The sequence below is a fragment of the Stylophora pistillata genome, chromosome 4, assembly GCF_964205215.1.
Source record: "Stylophora pistillata chromosome 4, jaStyPist1.2, whole genome shotgun sequence".
Classification (NCBI taxonomy): domain Eukaryota; kingdom Metazoa; phylum Cnidaria; class Anthozoa; order Scleractinia; family Pocilloporidae; genus Stylophora; species Stylophora pistillata.
In genome coordinates, this window is record NC_142522.1 from 37,342,393 (window position 1) to 37,366,020 (window position 23,628).

Genomic DNA, 23,628 nt, shown 5'->3' on the forward strand with positions numbered 1-23,628 from the left:
AATCTTTGGGGAGCATTTAGTTAAGGATACCACGCTCCGTGTTGAATGTTCTGAGTCGTTTGGAACCACTCAAGAGCCAAACGAGGCAATGAAAGAAAACTCAAAAACATGATAGAAGATTAAAATGACTAGAGGAAGGAATCTAACCTTGGGCTGTGTTTGTTCAAATGTTTGAGAGACCGAGAATAGCCGGCTTCTTTCTCCTGAGTGTCAGATTAGTTTATAAACTTCATTGGCAGCACGGCATACATGTTTTATAACGCCTGTCACGAGTAAATATAGCTGCTTTGCATGGATACGCGTGAGAAAGCTTTGAATCACTGTCTGATGTGTTTTAATGACTCCGCGATCTTTCCTATAAGTCATTAACTCAAGTGTTGCGGACTGATGTTAAGTGTTACCACTTAAAGAATAAATACGACATGGAACACTTAAAAAAAAGTCATAGATAAGCGCGATATTTCGGCTTAATTAGGCATTTTCGCCGAGAAACCTTCATCCAAGTATATCCAAATAGCTTATCCTATTACTTATTCGTAGGTAAGAGGGCTGGAGGATGTCGATCGCGAATAGTAGCGGGGAAGTATATTGTCATTGTGGTAACAGTTGCGTTGCTTCAAGACCATTAAAAATAATGACTGAACAAAAGTCGCCATAAATCCAAGGTACTAATAGCATCGTCGATTGTCAGCAATTTTTCTAGCTTTGCAGTTCAAAAAATTTTCCAATTGGTAAGAAATCAGGGTGTGCTTTAATTATACACTTTCTTAAGTACATCTGCGAATAATGCAAGGGAAATGATCGTATTGGATCAAAGTACACATCGCCAACTTTTGGTAATTCCGCCTTGACCATAGTCTGTAGTGAAGCTTCATTAAGAAACAACCCCATCTGGCCTCTACGCATCAAAAAGGACGTTTTGCGGTTATTTTGACGCAGTTTCACTCAAATTCAAACATCCTCCACCCAAAAATGTTATAAATCACACATATCCAGAACGTTGCGTACCATTTTCTCTTTATTTATACATTTTTGCAATGACTTATGATTCAACAGTCACCCGCCGAGAATTTGGGATTAAAAGTCTTCCATAGAGAAACAAATACCTTTGTAAACTTCATCAACCTAACAAATCACATTTGTTGTCAATTTTCTTGAGGAATGATATTGATAACGATAAAAACAATGAATCTCTGAGGTTACCTGAGGTGGAACTTCAAAACAAATTAAACACTACTTGAGTTGACAAACAGGACCGAAATCACTTAATATTCCGTTTGCTCTTTGGTGGGGAAAAATTAAAAGAAACTACGTCTATTTCTCAACAGCAATAAAGCCCTGCAGCAGGCGCTCATATGGTTAAAAAGCACACTGAGTAACATGCAATTATAAATGATCGTGAAAAATTGTATTAGTTATGGAATTGCCAGTTGATAAGACACCTTAATCAACTCACGATTCAAGATGTTTTGACTTTGGCTCTTCTTATTTTGATGAGAAAAAGAGACACAAAAAAAGTTATATACAATATCATAAGTACGCTGAGTCAGCATCGAGCAGTTCGCATTCGCACTCACTTTGTGATTGAAATTTCCCAAATAAAATGATTATCTTTCCATATTGAGCTACGTAGTCTCCAGTCGCGGGATGGTCTTGAAAGGAAATTCCATATTTAGGTATTAGTGACGGGATAATCTTTAAAGGAAGTTATTTTATCGTGGAAAAACAAGTTAATACAATACTTGAGAGGCTACAGGACCCCCCAAACAAGATTGAAATGCATTTATTGTCTTTTAATTAGATTAGTTTTCTGTTTAAAAGAAAAAAAAAAAAGAAAAGTGAACAAAATGATCCTCTCAAATTAGGCGGATTAAAAGAAATCGTAGAAAGTAAAGCCTGTAAAATGGACTTATGCTTAAGCTTTGACATATGTTTCCGAATACTAGTTGTGCTTCACTGCCATTTCAACCACAAGTCCACATTAAAAAGGTTCTTTGTTTCTCGTTGAGGAATCTGATCATGAATAAATGAAACAAATAATACTTTGACTTATGAACGATAACGCATCAAGGAGTGATTCTTTTAAGTGAATACTCAGAATTGAATAGATTGCAGAAAAATTGAAAAAACCGTCTTGAACAATATCAGAAGAATGCACAATCAGCATTAGGCAGCTTTTATGACACCTCACTATTTATCTTGTTATTTCCTAGGATTTCATCCCCTTGTAAAATGATATTGAATTCGAAACCAGTCACTCTCGTAGAAGTGTGTTACCTTTTGCACCCTTTAAACTTGGGGCATTTTTGCGGGCTAGTACTAAAAAAGGAGATATCGAAAAGGGATCTGAAATATTTCGTATCGTGAGCTCGTTACAGCTTCTGGCGAATGGTTATTACTAAAACATCACTCGTCCAGCTTTGTAAAATCACACGGAAAAGCTAGTTTCTGGGGGACAACTTGATGTTAGTAGCCATGGCTGCAGGTCAATTGAATAAAAAAAAAGTAGTATCGAGGTAATAACAGAAAAGAGTTGGCTAAATACGGAAGTCGACTGCAATTACGATAATGCTTGGAGAGTTAACATAAGAATACCCACAAAGGCTGTATGCGTTCACGTCGGTCAGTGTCTTTTCCCGTATTGTACATTGTGGTCTAAGCGACATCGACCTCCCTTGATGGTTGGAATTCCGATTTCAATCGATTTTTTAAAAAAACAAGGTTCCCAGATCAATACTAAATGAATTTCGCTTGTCGTAAGGTCTGTAGGCCGCTCTGACGATACTGGCTTAACTAATCGACTTTAGCTTACTTTTTCCACATTCCTGGGCCATGATATGATTGAGACAAACTCCGACGAAGCTAAACGCAACTAATTTTCAGAACGTCTTCGAGACCACACGTAGTTTTGAGCTACTATTAATGAAGGAAAATTGATGGCAGGTGTGAGGGAAAAGCCGGAATCCGGAATTCCGCCGGAATTCCGCCGGAATATTTCAACAATATTTTTAAATATTTTCGAATATTTTCAAATATTTTCATTATTTTCAATATTTTCTATTTTTTTAATTCAAAACAACTCCGATGATTTTCCGAAGAGCGTCGAGCTCCGAATGAAAGGAAATTACAGTAAATCTCCAGAGATCTAGAACAAGGAATGTAAAACAGCAAACTTCCAATAGAACATACCTGATACAACATCCGCGTACGTTCTTCTCCACTCCCTTTTGCAGAACAATTAATCGACTTAGCGCAAATGCTTTACTCTTTCTTGCTCGACCGTGCGTCGCTATTACGACGCAGTAATTGTACATCATGCTGATAGTGTGATTATACACGTGGCCATACAGTATTGTGATACCTAACGTGTCGCATATACAAGAATTTCTTTTTGTCGCCCTATTTTTATTCAAAATTTAAGTTATTATCTCAAGTTTTAACTCAAAAAATTATTTCGCGATCACTTTTTAGACAATGGCGTCATTACGCATTTTACTGCACGCCAAGTACTCACAAGGCCTGCGTTTTCGATCGTTGTTTGTTCTTCGGACGAGGAGAAAGGAGTGGGGTATCGGGGTGGTTAACTGTCCAACCGGAAACAAACTGATTTGAATTTACCCAATATCCATGCACTTATCACTTGGCTAAGACAAAATTCACCATCAAAAATTCCGTTTAACTAACATAAAAATATATTTTTTAGCGTTTTCTTAATTCCTCATAAGTGTTCGACCATATTCATGAGGGTTCGATTGTTCCTCAGGCCGGATCCTCGAGTAACTTCGGAGTGTATGCACAGCTCGTATACCACTCCGAAAATCTTCGGAGTTGTTTTAAATTAAAAACAGGCCTTGAAAAAATCAGGGATCTTCGGGTAACTTCGAAAACCTTCAGATAATCTTTGGTTAATCTTCGAGTATATTCGGAGCTCGTACGCTCTTCGGAGAGGTAAGCTGGAAATGTTGAGACAATTTAAGTTAGATTGTGTGACAAGTTGGTAAGATAAGTGATTGCGTGGTGACAACTTTTCGCTTGTGGTTTCAGTGTCGGTAATGGGATCAATTAACCGGTCCATTTGTTGGCTGATATCGTTATCTAGGTGTTAGGGTGTGCCGCACGTACTGATAAGATAAAACCTGCCAAGATTTTTTGGTTGCTTTTTTCTATAGAGAAGGATAGAGACGTGATCTGTGAGTATAGTAACTAAGTGAAGAATAAATCCGTGAAGTTTGCGAAGAACAGCCTGGTGAATTTTTGGCATTCGTAATAGAAAACCTGCAAGGTTTGTTGAGGAGGAATGAGAGAGGCTTGTCTTTAACAGAAGAGCTTATCGCTTTCGTTAAGCAGTGCTTTCCCGGAATTGAAATTGTGTAAATGGCACACTGACTAAGGCATTGCCATATTTTCTTTCTACCCTTTTAATGAATAATCGAGATCTCGATTAAAGGGACGCTGACCATGTTAACCTATAATTTGACCAATGATTTGCTGTTTATTATTTAGTTTCACGGCCGTTAAAAAATAGATAAGTTAACAATTAAAAATAAACAAAAGATGAAATAAAAAAGTCGATAAAAAACAAATGAAGCCGGGGGTTCGGTTGTTCCTCGAGGATCTCCGGGTAACTTCGGCGGATGGTTTTCGGTTAATCATCGGGGTATATTCGGAGCTCGACGCTCTTCGGAAAATCATCGGAGATGTTTTGAATTAAAAAAACAGACGTTGAAATATTCCGTCGGAATTCCGGATTCCGGCTTTTCCAGACTACCGAGGGACTTTGAAAAAAGGTCAGTCTTTCAAGTCGAACATAGATATTCAAGTTACGTTAAATTAAGTTGACTGAGAGGGGCAATCGGATTTCTTTCGACAAAGTAGCTCAGAGTGGGTTCAAAAGTATATATTTTATAAATCGTAGAACACAATTTGTGAGGTAACGAATGCCGATCGTCAACGTTTTTTTATGGCCTTACTGATATCATAACTTACATACTGTAAGTGACAATAGCGAAGACAGGGTATGTTGAGAGGAGAGTATTGTGAATTTATGCAACTTGAAATAATTTTACTGGGCCGCGATTTATAGAATTGAGGTAGTGAAACGAAGAGCTGTAACCTTACTGACGTACATTACTAAAACAAACTGCATTAATTTGTAATCAGATATAGTTTATTTGGGGGGAGTTAGGACGTGAGGTAATTTTGAAAGTGTTGTCGTAAATTTGAGGGCCTCAGTTATCTTTGTTGTCATTTTATGAGATCTTCCGAATGATACTATATTATTAACGAAATCAGGCTTGGAATGATTGAATAGATAAGATTCTTTGAAAATTGGATCCAAAAAACTACTTCCATTGGAGATGTGGCTCACTGCAATCCATACACAACTACCAGTATTGTTAGGACAAAGACAAAGGTCTGAAGGAAACAAATCTGCAAAAATCTGCAAATTAATTTTGCTAACGACGTGATGTACTCTTTAAATGTAAAGTAGACAGAAAATACTAATTGAACAGATGAATGAGTTGGCTGACAGATTAAGCCTTACCGTTAAAGATAATAATTTTAATCACAGCGTAACGGTAAATAATTAGTGAAGATATGATCCACACAAAACAAATCTGTAAATGGTAAATAAAATATATGATCGACACTGTACAAACCCTTTGTAGAGATTTGCTCACATTTGAACTAAGTCAAGAATGAATTAGCCACGACGTAGAATATACAAATGACTTCGACAACAATATTTTGATAAGAGCCATTATTAAGATGTTACTAAGGAACTACTTGTCACTTCAGGTTTGATTTTCAAGCAGTGTTCTGGTGCATAACTCTACAATTACAAAACAAAGATCCAACAAGTAACGAGTTGAGTATTCTAAAGACGTTTTAAACATCTGAGATAACGGATCATAGTATAATGAAGATAATGAACGTTTACCTAAAAATAATTGAATGCAGAAAGTGAAACCACATCATTTAGAAAATAGATCCTATGTTGTTGAAGTGTTGCTCCTCTAGTCTGTCATAACGTTTCTATAGCCGAAAAAGAAAAAAAAGACAAAGACAAATACCTTTGGTCCTTTAGCTTTTGGCTTTAAGTAGGAAATCTACGGCCACCGCACACCGAAGTCAAGTGATTTAAGTGTGAACATGTGGCAAATGAGTTTCCTCCAGAGCTATCCGCAACCTTTCATTGCATCTCATGATTTATTGGCAGGAATGCTCTTTTAAAACGTTCACAAAGGATCACCTGATCACGTATCGCTTCCGATTCGACAAAAGAAAACGACTTGTTTTGAAGGACCTGATTCATTTGAAAACTTAGACGTGGCCTTCTGAAAAATAATCTTCGCTGTTTATCAAAAGGGGCCAAGGTTGCGCTCGTGAGTAACATCTGCTATCATTAAGCTGTCTTCGCAACCTTCAGTCATCGCAGAGTTTACTTTACTTTAAATGCCGACGATAAAAGATAGGTCCCTCAGGGCCTTGACTGATAATATTTCTCGCAGATGAAAGCTGTGTTACTTGACTCCTAGAATTGTCAACGACTTACAGATCACGATGGATATGTTAATAACTCACCCGCTATAGCTCGTCCACTTGTCGCTTTCAAGGCAACATAATTTGCACAAAAATTAAAACACAAAAAGCAAACCAAAATAAAAAAATTAACATCAGAGTGAGCGGTGCACATTCTTTTCTTTTTGGTAGTCAGTAATGACACGTATAAATATATACTGCAAAAGTTTTTCCATCCCAGCTGAATTGAAATGGTTAGACCGACATTTAGTGTATAGTCAAAATAGAGGAAACTATGATAATATTTCGTTCTTGCATCTTTAAGAAGTTTGTCTTAATATTTCAAACTATCGAAAACCGTCTTATCCTCTCCAGAATTAACTTTCATATTCCTGAGAAAATTAATGAAGACCAAAAAATAAGTAAATAAACAACAACAACAATTTATAGTACCACCGTTAACAACAATAACATAGTTTTTTAGGACGTCCATAAGGCTACGATCGGGCTGCTTGCCAAAAAAATTAGGCACGCCATGATGAGAACCTAATTTTTTTTTTGAACACGCCTCCTGCTCAACCCTTCGAGTGAACAGGTTAGTTCTGTCAACTTCTTGTATTGCATCTGACGTCAAATCTTGGGGTCAAACCAAAATTTCCAATTATACTAATGAACTATTTCTTTACTTTACCCCCTCGATCTTTCTAACTCTGCACTGCAATACCCCGCCGCTGAGTTGTAAGAGATCTATTTAGTAAGACATCAGTAAAGCATTCAGATATTGTATACAATTCATGATGAAAAGGCTGGTTACAATGACTGGGAGACCATAAACTGGCTGTGACCCAAGAGAGTAGCTTAGTAAGTGGAGGCTAGTCGAAGTTCGTAGACTTGTTTGCTGTTGTTGTTTTTGGAATAGTTTAAACACAAAAGATGTTTGGTACGACGAAACTTCAAGTTTTTTAAAGGATGCAAATGCCATTAGATTAGAGCATAAGTGACTTTTCATTTTTTTTTTCTCTTTGTTTTTCTTGCCGAATGAAGCATCGAGATGGATTAAGTACTAGGGGATTTAAAATCATGACGGAACTTCAATAAATAGACTACTTCCGGCTGTTGTTTCCTACCTTTGCATATACTGGAGAATTGAAGTCTTGTACGTAGAAAAAAATCTCTTGACAAATGCGAGAAAAACTAATTAAGAAAAGCACTTTATTCTTCGTCAGTTCTCTTGTGGTCGAGGGCGTATGCATTCCGATACAAACACCGTATAGAAAAGAAGCATCGGGAACTTGAAATGTAATACTTCATGTTTATTGTTATGTCACGGGAACATTCACGCTTTCCATCACGGTGCGACTTCCGCAATGAGGTCAGAATCAACTTTCGCTCTCCACAAATGCTGCTTCAGCTTCAAGAAAGCACAGAAGAAACAATATCTTTCGATTGGTTATTCTAGCAAAGATAATAATGTGTTGTTTTGGTCTGTAAGCTTCATAGTCGTTTTCATCAGGCTTGGGAAAGTTTTCGGAAATCGTAGCATTTGTTTTGGTCTAAAGCCAAAACGAAACTTCAAGTCTGGAGAGGAGGGTAAAACCAGCGAGAATGAATGAAAATCACGATATGCCGGACTGCAAACCGTTCAAAGTCATCGTTTTCGGCGAAGCAGGTGTCGGAAAGTCCGGTGAGTTGTATGACTTAAAAGCTTTGATCTATAGCTGTTGCTGAACTGGTGCTAAGTGAAAGTGCAATTTGTTATGATTCGATATCTTCTGCAATATAACGAACTTTTCATAGCTGTGATAGTGTTGCGGATAATTGAATCTAACAATCTCAAAGCCTGCAACTTATACTCCATAAGTTTCGTTTACCATATACGATAGAATACCTTGCCGAAGGGATCTTTCATTGTAAGAAACGAAAGTAAAACATTTTACATGATAATGAATGCTTCTTAGTAATTCGCCAGAGGCTGTCACCCAAACTTTCAAACGTGACCTAGAGTCCTTGTGGTAGATTACGATCAAGTTATCTAAATGTAGTTTGCACGCAAGAATTTTGTTTGCGGGGAAAATGCAAGCGTTCCTTTCTCAATAAACTTATAGACATTATGTATTCGCAAAATTTCCATGAAAAAAACCTCATCGGATTTTAACCCTGTCAATATCTTATGAACGGTGTCGAGTAAACATACATTGATGACGGCAAAAGTGTCTAGATTAGCTGTCACTTTCCTAGCCAGCAAGATCTGTTTCAAATTAGATATGACTAAGCCGCAATGAAGAGGAAATTGGAATCATCAGGGTTGTTTTGCACGATTTACACGTTTTTGCGTCAACGACGTGCTTAGATACTAATGTGTACCAATATCTAGTCTTCCTTGGTGGCCTTTGATCAGTGACAAACAAGTCGTAAAGAATGTCACGCTAGCGACTTGTGTGGGTCTTCGTTTAATTAGGACAACAGCCTCCTATGAGGGAGACTACCTATTGGAGGCGAAGCCATAATGTTGTCCTGTTGAGTGGGTGAGTGTAACAATAATATTCGAACGACCCCTTATCTCACAACGAAATCTGCTGAGCGTTACTCGATATTCCTCGGTTTTGGCTTTAGTTTGTTTCGGAACATCTTCGGTCGTTCAGCGCTTGGTGAAGATTTCTTCAGATCGCTTTGGATGTTACTCGGAATTAGCAGGTGATCATACTGTTTCCCGGTGCTACTGTTGTTTGTTTCGGAATAACTACAGCTGAAGACGATAAACATCCCACAATAATTTTAAGATGGCTCCAACAATTGGCATAACGTGTGCGTTTACTTTCTTAGGAAGGCTACAATCACAGGGAAAAGGTTGATCTTGCCAGCCATCTTTCCCCAATAATAAGAAAATGAAACAACAAAAGTAACAGTATCACTGAACACAATAATTTGTGGAAACTTTCTGCCTCGGTACATCCAATCAAACAGATTTTAATTCAGTTCTTAAACGGATTTTTTTAGCCATGGTTACGAAGTTGGTTTCATGGCAATCAATCCAGTTTGAAAGTATTTATTTCTTGCAGTTTTATTGACCATTGAAGATCCTGCTCTCTTGCTGTAAACAGCTACCTTCACTTCCTTAAGAATTTGGAATTCTATGAATGATTATTCAGTAGTAATTCAAGCTGAGTGCGTTAATCGACGGCAAACCCCATAGTAACTGATTTAGGCTGTCTGAAGCCCAATAATGGCGGGCTCCTGCTTATGTACATTTATGTTTAACCAATTCAGTGAATGTTTGAATTTGATCATAACTACTGTGTTAACTATGAAATAATTTTGTAAACCTTTCTGTTTCTAATATGATATGGAGCCAGTTTCAAGAGCTTGTTGAGATTGCTAAAGAAACCATACCACTCAAACACTCACTGAAGTAAAACTTGAGAAGCCCAGCTAACCTAGCTATCCCCATGCCGACGTGGCGACGCAGTATTCGAGTTATTCTATGCACATTTATGCTACCGTTTGCCGCTCAACATAACATCGTTCCATCAGCGTAATTACGTACTAGTCACTCAGTCAGCGTCTAAAATGATGATAGCTACTACTGAAATAAGCTAGAACTTTAAACAGCCTACAACTTTTTCAGACTGGATAATGACTTTGCTCTATAGTTTACACGCTCCATTTGTTGATTACAGTTCAAGCAGAATGAAAAACGTTTGCCAATGTTGTAAGGAGAAACACAATATTTACTTGTAGAAATAGCAGAAGTACTGGCACATTACCTGAGTGGTTATTTGATTCACTTGAAAATGCATTTGTTGGGCTCTCGAGGACTATGTTACTCTTTAAGCTCTTCAAATTTCTAAAACAAGTGACTTTACCTCTTATTCTCTCTGAACTGCGATATTTGTCCTCTATTTGGAATCCACAGGGTAGATTTAAAGCCTTCCTATTGACTTGCTGAGTTAACCGCAGTAATACCCCAATAAACGAGACGGAAAACAAAGGAACTTTTACGATTAGATTTTTTTAGACCAAATAAACTTTGATCAAGACTTTTTGTGAACTGTGTTCATCTTACACATCAGCGAATCAGTTTTACACTTGTTGATTACCCTCTTGATGCCAACGGAGTGGCCCTGAAATTGCATTTTTCACAGTTCAGGTTGTTTTGCTCGTTCTTGACCGAACCCGCTGTTGGCATTTCACCAAGACATGGTCACCTGTTTTCTCTTTTGAAGTTTCCAAAAACATCAATCATTTCGAAGTGCTTAGCGGAAATACATTTTTGCCATACACACACGCGAAATCTTAAACTCTCTATTTAAAAAAAATACTTTCTACCTTGAGACGATTGGGAAATAAAGAGCGGGAGACCTTTTTACAGTGCTTGAGTCTTATTCGTCCGACTGACCCTTTGGATTATGACAATGCGCTCCTGATTTTCTTTAAATCCTCTTCAACTAAGGACATCGTTGCAAGTCACCAGCATACTTGAGGCGAAGCACAGATCACAGCGTGTTACCACCTTAAATACGTGATCGCCATACAATCCGAGAGGATCGTCTATTCAAATCACTTTAGGCAATTGGGAAACATGCCCGAAATGTAGACAGAAACGGGAGAACGGGAAACCTTTTAATCACTGTACGCCTATTTCGACCCAGGAAATTTTGTTCCCTGCTGAAGACAATCGAGAACATCTCTCCCCTCTTAAAACTCAAAGTGGTGCTCCAGGAAGTTGATGAGGGAAAAGTTCCTGAAATTCGTCTTTTCGTGTGCGGTTTTTAAAAATGGAATCATCAAATACATATGCATCAATAGAAAACACTGTCTAATTTGTTTAGGTTCTGTCCACAACGCTGTACTGAATCGTTCATTGAAATGCAGCTCTGACAGCTTTCAATAAATAGTTTTTACGACCCTTTTAGTATGTGAAATCGCTGCCATTTGGACACGATAGCTAGCTAAACAACGATCTCCAAGAAAAACAAAGGCCATATTGTCACAAAATGCAATATTTTCCACACTGAATGGCTCCTGTGCCTACGGAGCCTTATTGCAGCCAGCCAAAAGTTGTCGACTGTTTTTAACCCTAAACAATAATTCCTGATGATACACTTGAAGATTAATGCCAGAATAAACATCATATCGACAGCTTTTTTGTGTAACTACAACTTTGATATCACCCATCTACTTTCACTCAACCGGAAATTCGTGGTTTAGATCCTAAGTAATCGTGCAATTGATCTTCCGATGACTGTTTTTTTTTTCTATCATTATCAAATGCTATGATTCACTAGAGAAAAGTCTTGATTTGCTTATTATCTTGATTTAACTAGAAATATCTATTTTTTAGTTTCATTCTAAGCTTCAGCATTTTTTTTTTTAAAAACGTGACCTGAAAGTGGTAGTCTCTCAACTGGGTGTCTTTTTAATTAGCGAATTAAAGGAGTGGAATGTTTGCGGAGCATTACAATCTCGATAAAAAGACAAAAGGCACTTTATTTAATCTTTGATTAAGATCTGTAAATGATGACAACAGATAGCTTTTGAAGGGCACAGTACAATACACCACAATTCGATGATCTTTTTGACTTGATGTAGTTTCGTCTGCAAAGACGGATAATGTTAACTGCTTATTTCCTAAATCTGGTAGAGTATATTTAGTCTTTGATGAGTTTAAATCAAGATGATAGCCGATCGTCGATCGTCTCGCACGAGAACATGGCTCATTTTGCATGCTTAGTAAACGCATAATGTGTAAACAGTTACCGCCTCTTGATGTCATTTATAACGCTAAGAGTTGTAATGGCCGTGAATAAAAGTTTGAGAGTAGGCTTCACGCATAAATATTTCTGATCAAGGGTGAGGCATAAATAGCAAGATCGAGATCACGCAGTCCCATTCAACGCGGATGCCTCAAGTTAGTCAGGATGAAAGCCGATCTAATGAAAGTGGGTGGTTTATTTTTTTGCGGTAACCTGCTCGTATAATTATAGCTTTGCACTTATAATAAAATTAAGATTTGTGAAATACCTCTCTCAAAAGATGTTACTAAAGAGGTCAAATTTGAATGCCATAAAAGACAGATGGCACAGTGGAGCGAAAAGTCCACACTAATATCTGCTTATTACTCTTGACACAAATACGTGTTTGCTTGTCCAAATTAACAAAATTAGTTAAATTAACACTGAAATCTATTGTTTAAATACACAGAAGTAGCGTTACGTCTTATTCAGTGCCCGCTGCTGCTTTAAGCAATGCTATCCGTTTACAAAGGAGATCTGAAGTTATCACGCAGAGAGGGGTATTGCGTGTTGTTTTCAGTGCATACTTTCATCACGTAGCGGCGTAAAATATCGTTAATTTGACAATCGTTTGTTCACAGAGGTAAAATCAGGCCACGAAAGGACCGATTGAAATGTCCACAAGATACAATTTCAAGTCTTTTGCGTTATTTGGAGTTTTTCGTAAGTCAGTGGGGGTGATGAAAGCGCACTTGACACTCTCACTTGAACTTCAAGTATCAAAATATCCTTTTTTAAAGGGTCGCCTACATTTCCCTCTACAAATAGTAAAATTAAAGAAATGAAACTGCCTGTACGTTTTATCGCAAAGCAGATTCGGCTTTAGAGATATTTTAAACTGATTCAGACGTGCTTCCCTGCATGAGAAACACGAGATAACTTCAAACGTTTTCTCAACGAGGTCGAATGTGAATAGAACTTATCTTCCAATCTGTTCGTCAAAGTGAGAGTCAAATTTTCATCATAATCATAAAGACCGCTGTGATGCTCTCACCATTAATCTTCATTTGCTTTCCAAACATCGTTCGCTACTTTGACGAAAGGTATATCAAGGATTTGAAAACATCAAGGAAAGATTTGATCTAAGTGCAGCAATTACCGGTGATGACCCTGCGGTTGGCGACGTGTACAGATACCCCATTTTGTTATCATAGTCAAAAAGCACCCCTTCCGACAAATCGTTGTTTACTTTTTCATCTTAAGATAAGATGTAAAATAATTTTTTTTTATAAGTATAGAAATACTCATTTTAATGAAGACTTAAGGGCTTCCCTGAAATCTAATTGTAAACTTAAATATTCCTAAGTTTCGAAACGATCACATGTATTTAACAAGGAATTTTTCCCAGATGTGCCAGATGTGAGTTTAAAGAAACATTTCGCAGCGCATTATAATGAAAAGTTATGCCACGGTGTCAATTGTTCTTTTAAGAGGAACGCAAAGCCGAAATGTGAATGCTTAAATCAACGAATACAGCTTTTATAAGGCGAGTTGTATCATTACAAGTATCTGATGACGATGTCAGTTCCTCTTGGTCCCGATCAAGACAAATAATTGTTTAAGGATTGGAGAGAAAACTATACCTTAGCCACATTTCGAATTTCATATGAAAACCACGCGCGCCGAGGCAACAGTTCCGAGGGTTGATATAACAACATAACTATAGACACAACAGCCACTTCATCGCTTGTGCTGACATAAGTAGACTTACCTTGTTCATTTATCTTGATTTTCAGCTTTGAGCATTCGATACGTTTGCCAAGAGTTCTCGGACAGCTATGACCCCACAATAGGTACGTTGGACAGATTTATCAACTGTCAAATTGGATATTAAATTGACAGAAAGATAGACATGACGTAACAGGTCGATAGATGAGATTTATATAAGTTCAATTAGGCGGATTTTTAAACAAATTGAATTAGCGCTTGAAAGCGACGTCCTGTGGAGTTTGATTTGATTTCTTTAGCAGCGAATCTGTACCGAGTGCCTTTCATTGTTTGCTGAAATTATTAATGAAATGTTTGGGAGGTGAATTAAAAAAAACGCTGTTCACCTTTTTGCTGAAGATTTGATAGCTCCCGCACGAAATGTTTTAAACGAGTTCTTCATTGACTCGTCGTTTTCTCCCTTTTGTTTTAGAAAGAATTGGCTCGTCACCTGTTGAGGCCAACAGGAATATGGCAAAATAAAAAAACATTTAGAATAAAATCACTACAATTTATAAAATATTGGCACACCCAAACCACCAACCCAAAACATACGGCTTAGTGAAAAACCCGATGTCAAAGAAACTGCAATCTAACCACAAACAGTCGAAACCCCCACTGTTCTCAAAACAAAATGCCTTTGCAAAATCGTGCTACACAAAAATCCAGAACACGATCCCAGCCCAAAACAGGAACACAAAACTAAACCAAGAACAAAAACACTTTGTTTAGAATCTGAGAACAGTGAAAGTGAAAGTGAATGATTCGATACCTTAATAGCAGCATAGGCTGAATTGCTAAGGTCTACAGTGTTACTAAGGTTGAGATCGGACGTCAGCATTATCAGACGCCTCTGGCAGCCGCTTTAGTCCATTTAACGACCTCACCTTTCCCCCCCCCCCCCCCCCACACACATCCCACCCCAGGGGAGGACATCCATCACACAGTAATCTCGTGTGTGGGAAATTAACGTCTCCTTCCCCTAACCCTGCAGGAAACGGGACCTCCATTTTATTCGTCCTTATCCGAGAAGACTAGAATATCTATCCATTTCCTTGATGTTATAGGGGAATTCTTGTTTACAATATTTGCCTCATTAGCATAAGCAATTCAGTTTCTGATGGAGCTAAGAATAGATCAGTTCTGAATATCGAAAGGTCAAAGTACGATTAACTCGGCCAATCAATACGAGCCTGATGCATTGAATACTTATTGTGCAACACGGGTTTAAAAACTCAAAATTTTATATAGAATGTATGAGCTCATTAGCGCTTTTGCCACCCAGAAATTTTGCAGTTCTTGATGGACTATTTCTCCTTGAATATTACACCCAAAGAGCTAAAAATTTCACCATGTACTAAGGTTTTCTAGCTCTTTAGCTGCCTGAAGTCAATTTGCATCTAACATGCTTCCTTCTTTACGCAAAGCCGTATGCAAATGAGCAAAAATGTAAACAATGACGTCAGCATGAATCCGCCTATAGAAAGGTAGCAAATTCTCCTCAGTTATCTTAAGACCATGAGTATTGGTCCGGCCGGGGCTCGAACCCTCGACCTCCCGCACAACACAATCCGGCGCTCTAACCAATTGAGCTAACCAGGAGGCGGAACAAACGTGCATTTAGTCAGCACTTGTGGTACGACATCTGCATTTTCCCCAGTTTTATACGTTTTGTGCCTTGAAAGCTATAAGAACACTTACCTTTGTTATATTTTAAAGAAGGGAGAAAAAAATACTGAACATCAATTTCTCTTTGTTATTCGTCACGTGGGTAGACACGAAAATTCTTGAGAAGAATTAAGACAGGACTATATCCTCTCTTGGAAAGATTCATTGTTTCTTTGATCATTCGAGATTGTCTTCATGACAACATCTGGTAAATCCAGATAACTCTTTTGCTGTTTTTATATGGTGCATAGTTTTTTCCTCCATGTGAGAAATGTACTCCCAAGATATTTCATTTTGGTACAATGAAATATATGAAGTTCATATATTTTGAACTGCGGTATTAGATACGTATGATGCACGATCCTCGCAGTAGATAGCGCTATTTAAGCAATAGCGAAAATCAGACCTGAAAAAAAGAAATCAGGCCTGTACGGGACTCGAACCATTGACCTCTACGATACTAGAGCAGCGTTCTACCAATTGAGCTAATAAGCCAACTGGGAGCAGGCCGTTAAGTTGATTCGTAATAAACCCGTGAAAGTGATAAATCGGATACAATGAAATATATGAAGTTCATATATTTCATATATATCAAGTATATATTTCATATATGAAGTTCATATATAGGATCGTGCATCATACATATCTAATACCGCAGTTCAAAATATATGAACTTCATATATTTGATTGTATCTGATTTATCACTTTCACGGGTTTACTACGAATCAACTTAACGGCCTGCTCCCAGTTGGCTTGTTAGCTCAATTGGTAGAGCGCTGCACTAGTATCGCAGAGGTCAGTGGTTCGAGTCCCGTACAGGCCTGATTTTTTTCAGGTCTGATTTTCGCTATTGCTTAAATAGCGCTATCTACTGCGAGGATCGTGCATCATACGTATATTTCATTTTATTTTCAAGCAAGGCATGCCATTTACGTATGATCTCCTTCCATGCGAACTAAGACAATTTCAACATCATTTTTTTAACGTCTTAACGTACAACTTCTCCGTAAATCTGGTCTAGCATAGCTCTTACCGTGCTAAAAAAGGTGACAGAAACAAATAACTGCAAAAGTCTATTTAAAAACCATTCGATCCACTGGAACATGGGTATTTAAAATGTCTCTATAATTTGGTTTATTTTTAAGAGGATAACTACGAAACTGATATTGAAGTGGATGGATACCCAATCAAAGTTGCGGTGGTTGACACGGCAGGAAACGTGAGTTTATCCAACCTCCATTGCACTCCCACGACCTTGAAGCACAACCATTTTTAACTCGAAGATTAAACTACCTACCCTCTCAACTTCCGGTAATTTGATGCTGGGACCGTGACTTTGCGCACCAAACGGCTATGGCTTAATCCTGTGGTAACATTGGTCTCCAACTCGTGATGAGGAGTTTACTTGATACTTTTAAAATAATTAAAAGTTACAAATAACACATGATATTTATAACTTTCGGCTCCTCGCTTGATAAATCATCGTTTTGAACTGCATTTTCTTTCAAGCCAACTTTGCCCTTTTCTCTGTCCTATCATGAATTGTTTGTTACATTCACGTATACGTTCATGTGTTTGACTTGTAAATGATTTCATCTAAGGACGTGTTCCGGCGAATGAGAGACCAATACATAAAGAATGGGGACGGATTCCTATTGGTTTATTCCATAACAGACCGCTCCAGTTCCACTGCAATCGCATCTTTCCATGAACAGATCGTTGCGGCCAAAGGAGAAAAGGACAAGATTATACCTCAAATCCCCATTATTTTGGTTGGAAACAAAGTGAGCAAAATTATTCAATGTTTTCTTAATTGTTATTGTAGTTATTGCTATGGATTGATGTACTTTAATTTGGATGATTGTGCATGGCGTTTTGTTCGTCTTTGAGCTGTTGTCTTTACACTGGGTGAATTGTTTTGTGGTATCTGCTTGAGTTGTTAGTCTTTCTCACTTTGCATTTATTTCTTTGAAATCAGCTCAGAATTTTTAAAATTATAGAGAATCTTAATAACGTCTCCTACTGGCGGGATTCAGTGAAAAAAGAGAAAAATAAAGCTCCCTCACTAATACGCTGCAGTCTGAATCAAATTGTGTCCTCATTTTCAAATAACGACATCAAAAGTCGAACAGGCATAATGATGTTCACATATACTTGTCGCTGGAGGCGAAAAAAATTCCTTCCTGGTTTCTGTTCTACAGCATTCTTAATCAGATACGATGAATATATGAAGTTCATATGTTCATCGTATCTGATTTATCACCACGGGTTTATTACGAATCAACTTAACGGCCTGCTCCCAGTTGGCTTGTTAGCTCAATTGGTAGAGCGCTGCACTAGTATCGCAGACGTCAGTGGTTCGAATCCCGTACAGGCCTGATTTTTTTCAGGTCTGAATTTCGCTATTGCATAAATAGCACTCTCTACTGCGAGGATCGTGCATCATACGTAGTATTCTTAATATTTTATTTGTCTGTCCTCAGAGCGACTTAGACGATGAACGAGAAGTTTCATATCAGAACGGGAAAAAAATCGCTGCCACCTTATCTTGCTCATTTTTTGAAACCTCTGCCAAGAATGACATCGGTGTCGATGAAGTATTTGCCAACCTGGCAAAACAGATGAGGGAATCTAGAGCGGACTCTGTCCGAAAAGCTTTCATAAAAGATCGACATAGATTCTCTTTGCGGAATCTGTCGCTAAAGGAGAGGAAGTATAAAGAGAGGCTGCAGGCTTTAAGGACAGGTGAGACAAAGTCCAAGCTATCAAGGAGAGCCACTGGAAGATTTAGGGCACTTATTTGTGGAGCAAGAAGTCTGGGTACGACTGATGGATAGAATTTTGTGTCGCAGTTTTGTCTATTGTGTAAAAATCTCTTGATAAAAATCTCTTTCCAACCCTATAATGGAATATGTAGTACGAAATACCATGAAGGATTTAAGTCAGTATCATTCAGTGGCAAGATGAATGAGGTCCCTCTCCAAAGGTCAGACAACTCAGTATAAATTTCATTATGACCTTTATTGGTCCATCGACTCACGATCGTGATTTACCTGAGGGAGGTTTCAAACACTGATATACATGAAAAGGAACATAAATTAATCTAGAATTGAAGTTCTCTGAGGCTGGAATTGTGTAGTTTTAAGTCTTCATGAGTTTGAAGCCTTTCGTTATGTGTCTCGTAGTTGCATGCTGCATCTTTTTGAAACTTATATCCTGAACTCTACAAAAGCTTGCCATGTTACAAAATTTTAATTTTTTTAGATAAAATATCAACCTTTCTAAAGATGCTACGACAATGTGTCAAGAAATCTTTTCTACTCCGAGTACTAATTTTAATATCATGTTGCTAAAACAAGAAAGTCATATCTGTTTGCGACCTCTTTAAATGGTACTTTTAAATATCACAAAGGTGAAGCAAAACGGCGACGCTGATGAGCATTATAGAAACACCTGCATTGAGGCTGGCTTAAAACTGAGCTTTCGGTCCTTAGTTTTTGTCCCTGCTATATTTAACAAATGGTAAACACCACAGCGTACACTATTGAGTTATGGATGCACGCGAGATGGCGGCTAAGCACGAACGAATCGTAAGAGTCGCTCGAGGCGATAGCCGAGAGCGACTCTAGCTTCTTAAGTGCTTAGCAAACGTCCCAAGTGCATCCATAACTCAATAGTGTACGCTGTGGTGTTTACCATTTGTTTTATAACATAACATTAACACATTGTAGCTAAAGAGTTCCCTTTTATTTAACAAATCTTACGTGACCAGAAAAAACAAGCGCGCGCGGAAAAATAGTCTTTGCATTTGCTCACGTCAGCTGCGTACACCCATGGGCAAATGGTGGACGCTAAATTGACCAATCAGAGCGCGCGCTTTACGTTGGTTATGTTATAATTTTTTACATGACGGTAGATTGCATGAGCACCATTTCTTACATTTATTGAACAAAAATGCTGTTGCATTGCAAAAAATTGTGATAGCGTACTGGTCTACCACTTTCGTCAAGTCCATGTGCTAAATCACAACTTAAAGCGCAGACTATAGTTAATATTTAACGCAGTTTTTTGGCTCAAACGAAGTTTAACATTTAACGTTAGAGCCAGTATAGATTATATTAAAGTTCTGTGTGGCATTTCATACAATAACTCTAACATTGATGTTACGTTCATGTCTTCAGTGACGTAGACCGTACTAGGAAAAAAAGAACATCGTCCTGTTTTCTTCTCCAGTTGCTGATACTACGGTGTAACAAACTCAATAAAGTAAAATGATATTCTGACTCGGCCATCGCAAGATGAAGGTCTCTCCGATACTTTACTCATCAATTTTTTGGCGCTTTTTTCTACACCCAGCGTCCTCGGTTGCGACGTATTTCATTGTACATTAATTGCGGTAATCTCTTCAACTCTTTCGTTTTCTTCCTGGCATGAAAATGAGTTGAAACCAACACCGTAATTCCGACAAGAACAACTGCCAGCATTATCCATCCTCCAATCTATGAATTAAAACAAAAAGTGGCACTTTTTTAATGGACATTTTAATGTGTTTTTCGATTTTTAGGGTTTTTATCAAACTTTTGTAAATATTTTTGGTGATTTTAAATAAAGTGGAGGATCTAGTTATTTTAAAAGTGGCACTTTTTACTTGCATATCTTGATACTAACGAGCCTGGGAATAAATGACTTTTCAGGACGTCATGACCTAAAAAAAGGTGGCATGCACTCCCGCGGAGGCGAAACAATCTTAACGTCCTCAAAGTCTCGGAAAGTCAAATTTAAAATTTTTCCGATCAACTACCAAACTGAAATTTAATACATGATAACAGAGCACAAATCAATGAAATGATGAGCATTAACTTACGTTTTTAAAAAGCTCCGTTGAAAATATATTTTTAATGTCTTCTATGGTCACTTATTAGTTGAGAAGTTTCCTCTGCACTTTAACTATAACGAACTATGATCGCTACACTCTCCCTTCCCCTCCCACCCCACCCTCCCCTCGAGAAACAACATGGTAGCGTTGAACAAAAAATTCAATTCCTTACCAAAAAGAAAGACATTATTGCTGGTTTAGTTTAATAGCTTAAAATGGTTATCGAGAAGTGAGTACTTTGATTTGCTGAGGGTTATCATCTCTCGATGAAGTCACATTAGGTGAAGTAATTACAATACTGTTGCTCTAATTTTAAAAATGAGCACCGCATAATCCTGAGGAATAAGTGAAATAGCTGCAATTGTTATGATGATCAGTTTAATAATTATAGCAAAGCAAATATATATTTTACTTAGATCAGCGGATACTGTAAAACGATCCTCTCGATCTCGTATAGGTGATTCTTCGTAAATATTTTCTTTGCCTCAGGGTGTTATTGCTTTTAGACTCACTAAATTCAATTTTTAGTTTCCTCTCTTTTTGAGTCAACATGAGTGACTAATTATGATCTACGTTTGAATTATGAAGGTCTGCGTTGTAACTGCAGTAATGGACTTTTGATGACGGTTTTAATCTGCGGACGTCTTAAATAATGTACGCAGAACTGAAACAATATAAAAATGCAAGAACCGTGGTCTGTCACCATGGTCACTTAGACACTGATAGTTACCTTGCAATTGAAAATTATCATCGCAGATGTTCCTGGTGAATGCAATTTTTCCCTTTTAAGAGTCGAGTCATGTTCTTTTTAATATTCTCGAAATTGATTTTACTTTTATCTCCTCGAGTTCATGGACTAAACGCTCGATCAACGTCCATTAAGGGTCATTATCGCGCCTTGCAAGTAACTGAGGAGGCAGGTGTTCAAAGCATGCCTGTTTAGCGCTTAAATGATTATGTATTTTTTCGGTCTGCCATTGAATTTTTAGTAAAAGCTCTTTTCGTATCCTAGGTTCCTTCGCAATGGCTGTTTTTTTTTTTTTTGCTGTTTCCCTTTTCACAGTTCAGGTTACTATTTTTGAATTTCTTGCTCCTGATCGAAATTAAGTTGACTTTGATCGAGCCGTCTTCCCACGTACGTTGTAGTTAGCAATATCACGGACGTGTGTTGCATTCAAATATAAGTATGATTTATAATTCATCGTAAGATCTGCTAACCGTCGAAATAATTTGATTCGCTTGATTATTACAAAGCTGTCGTCAACTAGGGTAGGCACTTAATATTCAGTTTTTCTTTGAATATGCGTGTGGCTATTGATATCATGGCTCAGTAGAGCGCCAAATTAGATGTACACAAGTCGTTTTTCTCATCCGATAACACTAGTTATCACCCTTTAATGATAATCGTAATTTAATTGATAATTGTTCTACGAAAACTAATGATATTTTGAATTCTAAGTAATGTTTTCGGCATCTTTTTGCTTCATTCTACCCATGTATATGAGAACATCATATTTAAAGGCCAGAAGGATTAAAATACATCACAAATAACTATAATTCATAGCATTTCAGTTCTGAAACATTTAGAAATACTTACATTCACGTAAAAGTCGACCCATTTGGTTACATAAGTGTCGCATGATTTCTCAACCGTTTTTTCCGAGGAACAGTCTCCATTTTCATCGTAGGTCGGCGTTGTTGGAGCGGCGGTCGAATTCAACTGAAAATGATTTGTCCGATTCGGTAAAAATGGAACAACAGAAAATGGAAGTTTCGGCAAGAAATTTATGGACGTTTTAGCATGCGGTAGATCTGAATTGACTCGCGAAGTCAATGCATTGCTGCTTAGGGAAGTAGAACTGCGCCAGGGTTTTGTTATACGTGACTGTCGCATTACGGCTTCAGAAAAACTTGACTTTTCTAGATTCCTTGTTTCTTGTCCTGTTGACACTTTGGATGTGGAATAAATTGACATGAATTCCAAGCTTGCCGCTAATGTCTTAGTTGCATGGTTCTCTCGAAATCTGGCCATCTTCATAGAAGGTTCAATCTTCATAGTTAATGACGTTTTAATCGCAGCAACAGCAGTAGATTTTTTCACTTGGTTTTCTTTCGCATCAATCAATCCACAATACAGACTTCCAAAATATACAGACAACAGTAGTATGAATTTTATGCGTAAGAAGTGATTTTGCGAAGAAAGCATTCTACTTTCACTGTGGTGTGTTCTTTGCCAGTTCTTCAGTCACCTAGCGGTTTACACTGACCAAAGGTAATTTGATTATTCAGGACGACTTTCATTATCGTTGCAGCTGTTTGTGGCTGCTAACTTTTCCAAGATTCATTTGCATTTTGAAACTTACTTTTAAATTCTTAAATTAACATTGTTTAATATTCCACGTACTGTCTGCTTTGAGTTGCAGCTGAAATATATCGTTTTCCAGGGTTTCTTGACTGATTATGAAAACAATCGTGAAGTTTGTTTTATTAATTTATCTTTGCTTTGCTAAAAAAAAAGGGCAAAAACCTTCACTTTTTCCTAATTTTATCACCTCATTTCATTATCATTATTTTAAAAAAACATTTTTTTTAATCACAAAAGCAGTTTTCGATTGTTCCAAGCGTGAAATTAATGTTTACCTCCTAGTTACATTGTTTGCACCACATACAACCAAAATTAAACCGGTCCCATCCAATCAAAGGGCTTAATCATTTGAATCCATTTATGGAAGTCTTTGACTGACAAATATTCTGCAAAACAGAGTGGAAAACACAATACAGCCAAACCTGTATCAAGCAGCACCGTATATAGCGGTCAACCTGTATTAAGCGGTCAGTTGTCAGAGGCCTTGATTATTTACCCCTTAAACACTGTAATTTAAGCGGCTTCCTTGATTAAGCGGTCCTAGTCACCCTTTCTGTGTCCTGACGGCCTGTTTGTATCGCCTTCCACCTGTATTGAACGGTCACACAAAGCGGGACCACTCAAATAATACTAAGAAAAAAAGCTTTCAAATAGTTAAGTTTTCACTTAAGGCACAAAATGGCGTTTTTTACCGTTTT

General features: G+C 37.6%; 3 protein-coding genes and 1 long non-coding RNA gene across 9 annotated transcripts in view; 2 read left to right on the forward strand and 2 right to left on the reverse strand.

Annotated features, from left to right (window-relative positions):
* LOC111328826 (neuropeptide FF receptor 1) overlaps positions 1-14,180 on the reverse strand; it is a 33,117-nt gene extending 18,937 nt beyond the window's left edge. The window contains exon 1 of one of the 5 annotated variants that reach the window (XM_022933336.2): positions 14,026-14,180. The gene's annotated coding sequence lies outside the window, so the exon portion shown is untranslated. Of the gene's footprint in view, positions 1-147; positions 282-6,074; positions 6,258-10,286; positions 10,306-10,385; positions 10,605-14,025 lie in introns of those variants that run through there. The other 4 variants (XM_022933339.2, XM_022933341.2, XM_022933337.2 and 1 more) reach the window with 4 other exon arrangements.
* LOC111328827 (ras-related protein Rap-2b) lies at positions 7,688-19,972 on the forward strand. 2 transcript variants are annotated; one of them, XM_022933349.2, is made up of 5 exons: positions 7,694-8,206; positions 14,051-14,107; positions 16,835-16,908; positions 17,291-17,473; positions 18,173-19,972. In XM_022933349.2, exons 1-5 carry the CDS (start codon positions 8,128-8,130, stop codon positions 18,524-18,526), a joined length of 747 nt encoding a protein of 248 aa, XP_022789084.2. In that variant the 5' UTR covers positions 7,694-8,127; the 3' UTR covers positions 18,527-19,972. The 2 variants fall into 2 exon arrangements, with proteins under 2 accessions (XP_022789085.1, XP_022789084.2); XM_022933350.2 differs by lacking the exon at positions 14,051-14,107 and having other exon boundaries at positions 7,688-8,206.
* LOC148733570 (uncharacterized) lies at positions 8,234-10,560 on the forward strand. Its single transcript, XR_015999993.1, has 2 exons — positions 8,234-9,047; positions 9,876-10,560. It is a non-coding gene; the product is annotated as an uncharacterized LOC148733570 (long non-coding RNA).
* Positions 19,415-22,889, reverse strand: LOC111328782 (uncharacterized). Its single transcript, XM_022933282.2, has 2 exons — positions 22,163-22,889; positions 19,415-20,188 (listed from the first exon to the last, which is right to left on the reverse strand). The coding sequence occupies exons 1-2, from the start codon at positions 22,769-22,771 to the stop codon at positions 20,036-20,038; spliced, it is 762 nt and encodes a 253-aa protein (XP_022789017.2). The 5' UTR covers positions 22,772-22,889; the 3' UTR covers positions 19,415-20,035.
* Positions 22,890-23,628: the final 739 nt, after the last annotated feature.

What these genes read in the sequence shown, in the direction of transcription:
- LOC111328827 (XM_022933349.2), top strand. Translation starts at nt 8,128, where the DNA reads ATGAATGAAAATCACGATATGCCGGACTGCAAACCGTTCAAAGTCATC. An exon ending in CAGCTATGACCCCACAATAG is followed by an intron (nt 14,108 to 16,834) that starts GTACGTTGGACA and finishes TTTATTTTTAAG; the next exon opens with AGGATAACTACGAAACTGAT. An exon ending in TGGTTGACACGGCAGGAAAC is followed by an intron (nt 16,909 to 17,290) that starts GTGAGTTTATCC and finishes ATTTCATCTAAG; the next exon opens with GACGTGTTCCGGCGAATGAG.
- LOC111328782 (XM_022933282.2), bottom strand. Translation starts at nt 22,771, where the DNA reads ATGCTTTCTTCGCAAAATCACTTCTTACGCATAAAATTCATACTACTG. An exon ending in GGGTCGACTTTTACGTGAAT is followed by an intron (nt 20,189 to 22,162) that starts GTAAGTATTTCT and finishes TTTAATTCATAG; the next exon opens with ATTGGAGGATGGATAATGCT.